Source organism: Otolemur garnettii, unplaced genomic scaffold (assembly GCF_000181295.1).
Source record: "Otolemur garnettii isolate 467f Iridium unplaced genomic scaffold, OtoGar3 scaffold00004, whole genome shotgun sequence".
Lineage (NCBI taxonomy): Eukaryota > Metazoa > Chordata > Mammalia > Primates > Galagidae > Otolemur > Otolemur garnettii.
This window is the reverse complement of record NW_003852399.1, coordinates 35163056-35168988: the sequence shown is the minus strand read 5'-3', so window position 1 is coordinate 35168988 and position 5933 is coordinate 35163056. Positions and strand designations below refer to the sequence as shown.

Here is a 5933-nt window from a genome sequence, read left to right as displayed (position 1 = left end):
ACATATAACTACTTCACGATGACACAGTCGATGGAAGAACCAAGTTTGATTTCAAGTTTGTAATATTTGTCCTTTATATAACTCTGCCTCTTAGACAATGATACCTATTCATAATACTGTTATGAGGATTAATGGGTATTATGCATGCAAGTTTGCTCTCCTAACTGCAAATGGTATACGAGTGTTTTACGTTTTTATTTTAGGTTTCAAAGATTTTAGAATGACTGAAAACAAAATTTCCCATTGTAGATTTTTTTAACAAAGTCATACCCAAGTATGACTTTTTAAGTTTTTCTTAAGCCAAGTGAAAAGAGGGAATGGTTTTAAGAATTTCCTGTAGAACTACCTAACATCATACCCCTTTGGAAGTTGCAAGAACACTGTTACCCATAACAACTAATTATCATGTAATATTTTTGAATCGAAGATAACATTTTACAGGAGTTAACTTTAAACTGTAGGTCCCAAAGGGGCATTGCAGTGGCAGAGCAGACCTTACAAGGACACTTTAATGCTTACTAAATATAGAAGGGGGTTATTCTTATAAATACTACCAATTTTCAATTTCATCAACAAGTTTCTTCTACACGGCTTTCCTCTTTTAGGATTCCATCTCCTTCTACACTGCATCGGCAGTCTTTTCCTACCAATCCAGAGTTTCTTATTCCAACAACTGACAAAAAGGAGAAGCTGAAGTTTCAAGGTTACAGACAGGATTTCATTTGTTATGTGTAAATCAGAAGGTACTCAGAATTGTATAAATAAACACATCAAAATAATTGTGAAATGGCAAGGGAGAGGCCATAGGTTAAGTCTTTGGGGTTTAGAATTGGGGTTTGGAATTTATCTTGGAGGGGGAAGAAAACTCATTTGAGGATAGCACCAAGATCACATTTGCATTAGGGAAAGATCTTTTTGCATAAAGTAAAGATGAGAAAGCCACAGCCCAGGGGTGGGTGGTTGAGACGTGAACCAGCTTAGTGGCAGCAGACTAGACCGAGGGGTTTAAGAGGCAAAATCCACAGGACCTGGCAGGTGAGTGGACATGGGAGAGAGGGAGGAGGAAGTCAAGAGCCAGAGTGATTGAGATTGCTACTAAATGCTCCAGCTCACTCTCCTTCGTGGCACACCTATTACCCCCTTCAAGTTGTTTGTGGCCATGTAACTTGTTCAGCCAGTAAAAAGTGAGATCTCTTCCAGATGGAAGCTTTAAAAGCCAGTGTACAATTCACTGTAATAACTTGGTCTTGATAACCAAGTGTAAGACAGTGGCTTTGTCAGTTATATCCCAGAATAAAAATATAGTAAGAAAGAGAAGGCCCCGCTCCTTTTGCCAAAGTAAGTTTGACCTGGACCTGTGTCAAAAAGAATAAATAAAGCTTTGCTCTTTAACCCACTGGATTTAGGGGTTGTTACTGCAGCATCATTTAGCCTATCCTGACGAATCCAGTGAGAAAGCAATAGTGATCAAGTTTGACATGTGTCCACATTAAGAACAGTATGTGGGCTCGGTGCCTGTGGCTCAAGCGGCTAAGGCGCCAGCCACATACACCTAAGGTGGCGGGTTCGAATCCCCAGCCCGGACCCGCCAAACAACAATGATGGCTGCAACCAAAAAATGGCCAGGCGCTGTGGCGGGCACCTGTAGTCCCAGCTACTTGGGAGGCTGAGGCAGGAGACTCGCTTGAGCCCAGGAGTTGGAGGTTGCTGTGAGCTGTGAGGCCATGGCACTCTACCCAGGGGATAGCTTGAGGCTCCGTCTCAAAAAAAAAAAAAAAAAAAGAACAGTATGCGAAAACACACAAAAACAACAAGTTTAGAAACCTATCATCTTAATAGACACAGGATGCCTAGATAAAAGATTACTGTAAAACCATTAAAAAATAAAATGCTTCACCTATTTCCCAGTATAAATGATAGATGCATTTTTAAGAGAATAATTTAAACATTTACTTGAGAAATTATATTTCTTATGGCTTAAGAACTAATACTATGAAGTGTCTCACACACACACATAAGTCTCTATTTTGAGAATTTCAAAAGTAGAGTGTTAACTGGCTTATCTCTTTCTAGCACACATGGGAGAAGGAAAAAAAAATAGTTAAGAACACATAAGAAGTAAGAGAAAGCGCCTCTCCTTATTCCAGATCTTAGCATTTTACAATCAGCTCCTGCCTCTAAAATGTAAATACAACTGCCTCTACCACTCAGACTAACAATGATAGGAAGTGACTACGAGCCAAGCATAATACTTAATGCCTTCACTGAATTAGCTTATTTAAGCCTCATAACTCAACTGCATTGAGAAAACACGGAGAGGGCCCCATGGCATGGACTAATCAAGGACTGTTTATTTCCAAACCCGTCATCCCTCACGACCACCGTATCTAACTTTCTCTTTGAGGTAAACCCAGATAAATTTCTTTAATCATGGGCACTGAGAAAGTAAGTTCTAACTGGAATTTTTTAGAAAGGATAATTTCAAAGGTAAGGAAGAAAGTGAAAACCGCAAGAGAAATACACCTGGCAATGGTGTCAACCAGAGTGGTATGAAGTGGAGAAGGTGGAGGTAGAAGGGAATTCTAGAAGGCAGAAGGGAGGGTCAAACAAAAACCAACATCAGCCTACACTAAGCTTTCTTTTCTCTCACGAATCCTAGATAAATTCAGAAAACTGCATTGACTGAAAGGGTCACTTCTGTAAGCAGAAAGTTTAGAACAACAGGAATAAACAAGCTGTAAGAGACCACATCCAGCAGCTTCACAACTCACTCTGTTTATGGCTACGAGTGAGAAGATGTATCATATCAGCCCATCTCGGGTTCAAACCTCAGCTTGCCACTTGGAAGGTAGGTGATCCTAAGTAGATTTCTGATTGGCTGAGATCAGCTTCCCAGTAAAATAGGGATACTAATACCTATTACAAGAGGCCATTTTTCTTCTTTCCTTCTCTCTTCACTCCACAATGCCAAATTGAGAGTTGTCTCTTGTCGAACTTGTTTTCAACTACATAATTACCTTAAATTATTTCCAAACACAAAGTACAACATTCATGGTTAATACATAAAGGAGGCATTATTAAAAGTAAAGCCTACCTTATTATTAATTAATAGAGTCCTTACTATGTACCCATGACCCCACTAGGCATTAAACATATAATGAAGAAACTTTATATGCGTTGAGATCCTACCACCAGACCATAGTTAAAAGATTGACTCTACCATTTATTTCCTGCCTAGGTGACCCTGAGTAATAACCACAGGAACAACAATAGCCAACATTGTGTTTGTTAGGACAGGCTCTGTTGCATGTATTTATCTTATATAACCTCCTCAATAGCTCTATGAAGTAGGTACCACTACTTTTTCCACTTTACAAATGAGAAACTGAAACACAGAGACCAGACAACTTGACCCAGGTCACCAGATTTTAAGCACACATCAAGACTCCACAGCAATAGCTCTGTGTTCCTAACTAGAGGACTTTGGTCTATAACTGCAGTCCCTAACCCCTGGGCCTCAGACCAGTACCAGTCTGTGGCCTGTTAATAACCAGGCCACACAGCAGGAGATGACCATGAGAGCAAGAAAAGCTTCATCTATCACTGTCTCCATCACCCCCTGATGAGACCGCCTAGTTGCAGAAATACAAGCTCAGAGTCCCCACTGATTCTGTATTATGGTGAGTTGTACATTATTATATATTAGAATGCAACAATAATAGAAATAAAATGTATAATAAATGTAATGCACCTGAATCATCCAGAAACCATCTCTAACTCCCATTCTGGTCCATGGAAAATTGCCTTCCATGAAACTGGTCCCTGGTGTCAGAAAGGGTGGGGACTGCTGATCTATACAATATGTGCATAATCATCTTCTGCAGGGATGGCTTAAAGATTAGGACTAATAGCTGGAAAGAGCCTAGGATCCTAGCTGGTACCCAGTAGAGGAACAAGAAAAGGCACAGGACAGAAGCTATACAACAGAGGACAAAGCAAACTAACAGAATGAATCTATACGCATTTCTTAGCCACAAACTATTTTCAAAGTCTTAGGACAGTTGATCCATTATTATCCAAGATTTCATCAAAGTTCACATTGATATTTCATACTACAGGGAGCTGTGAAAAGGTAGGAATTTTAAGGCTGTGACTATACTCAACCCCTATAAACACTAAACTTTATCTCTGCAGAAAACTCTCTTTCCACTGCCTCTGCCTTCACCAAATACCATTCTATAGTCATTGCTGCTGTTGGTTAGAATCAACAAAAAATCTGCATACAGCATTTAGAAAGAAGGGAAAAAGAGAAAAATATCTTAATTATGTCACAAAAAGCAAGCTGGTTAGAATTATTTTTAATTCAAAACCAAATGAGCTTCAGAGACTAGCAATGATTCCAGAGACAAAACAGTAAGTCAGAGTTATTAACATAAAACACATCAGTTCCTCTGGTTCTGAATGTTGCAGCATACGTATTTACTTCAACACATACTTTTCTTTAAGTATAGGGGAAGGAGTGAGTTTCTGGAAATCTCTGTATGAACTCCTTGTGCTTTGGAATCACTGAATTGGGGAAACTCAGTAATTTAAATCTCATCACTTCAGAAAAGAGGAAAGTGAAGCTAGATAGGGTTATTTATTTGTTTCAAAGTCATAACGTTTGTAAAGATGACATTCCTTTGCTCTCATCAGATGGTCTCACTAGTAGTTTCTATCCTAAATCAGTTGCTCAGAGATGCACACTAGCTATAGAAATCTGACTAGAATATGCAGAACATATAGAATTCAAGAGCAAAAAAGAGTCTTGAGGGAGCATATAAAGAAAAAAGTATGTGCTCACTGACTATAAGATTGTTTTATTTATCTCTCAGTGATTTCAAAATGAAGTTCCTCCAAAGAAAAACAGCAAGATTTTTCTCCTTTACATCAATTATAGCAAATTACTTGAAGGAAAGTTCTACTACAGATTTAGGAAACTCCCAAATTTGGAGTCTACTGATACAGTCTCTACTGTTTACTCAAAAGCCTGCTTCAGTAGCATGTCGGTAAAAACTTGAGCAAAACCCTAGGTGCGTGTATGCAAGCAATAGAGAAAGCCAGGTGAAGCGTTCCTCCCTAACAGTTGTCAAAGCTGCTATAGGACTAGGACAAATGTCAAAGATAGACATTTCCATCCATGCCTCGACCTGTCCCTCCCCCCACACACAGTTAAAAGGACTCTTGATTTTGAAATTAAATGCACATCTCAAAAAGAAAACAGTTTTTTCTCTACCAGATCGCCTACTGAGTTCCACCTTCGATCTGTCTTATTTGTATGATAGATTTCCCCTGGTGTGATGGAAAGTAACTGTAACTCTCATAGTCAATGTCACTTCTCTGCCGGTATTTATCTGATAGAGCGCCCTCCCAGGGCCGTCACAAGACAGCTCCAAAACAGACTTGGAGAGGGATAGGCCAGCGGGACTCCACTTACCGAAAACACTGCATTCTGAAGCCCAAAAGGTATGGGGGTCAGTCTGGCCAGCGCCACCACTTTCAGGCCGCTTCCTCCCTCCACGACACGAATAACCGCGCTCAGCTTCTCGCTGTTCTGGATCCTGGCGGCCACCCAGGCGGTGAGCAGCCGCTTGCAGACCACATGGGCGATGAAGGTGCCGATGAGGACGCCCACCACCATCAGACCCATGCCCAGCACAAAGCCGTACAGGTAGCCGGCGGCCACATTGAGCACGATGTAGCCCCAGCCGCAAGGGAAGGAGACCACGATGAAGCCCACGACGAAGAGGAGAACCCCCAGCAGCGAGTCAAGGCTCTCCACCCAGAGCAGGAGGTGCTGGAGGTAGCGGCGGACCAGGGCCAGGGAAGCGAAGCACAGGGCGGCCAGCACGCACACCAGCACGAGGCTCCGGCACCAACAGGTGCTGCCTAGG

The 5933-nt window shown here is 41.3% G+C and overlaps 1 protein-coding gene across 1 annotated transcript in view; it reads right to left on the bottom strand.

Annotated features, from left to right (window-relative positions):
- Positions 1-5927, bottom strand: part of TMEM64 (transmembrane protein 64) — a 22350-nt gene extending 16423 nt beyond the window's left edge. The window contains exon 1 of the mRNA XM_012809991.2: positions 5477-5927. Coding sequence (XP_012665445.1) covers positions 5477-5689 — 213 coding nt within the window. The 5' untranslated portion in view covers positions 5690-5927. The remainder of the gene's footprint in view (positions 1-5476) is intronic.
- Positions 5928-5933: the final 6 nt, after the last annotated feature.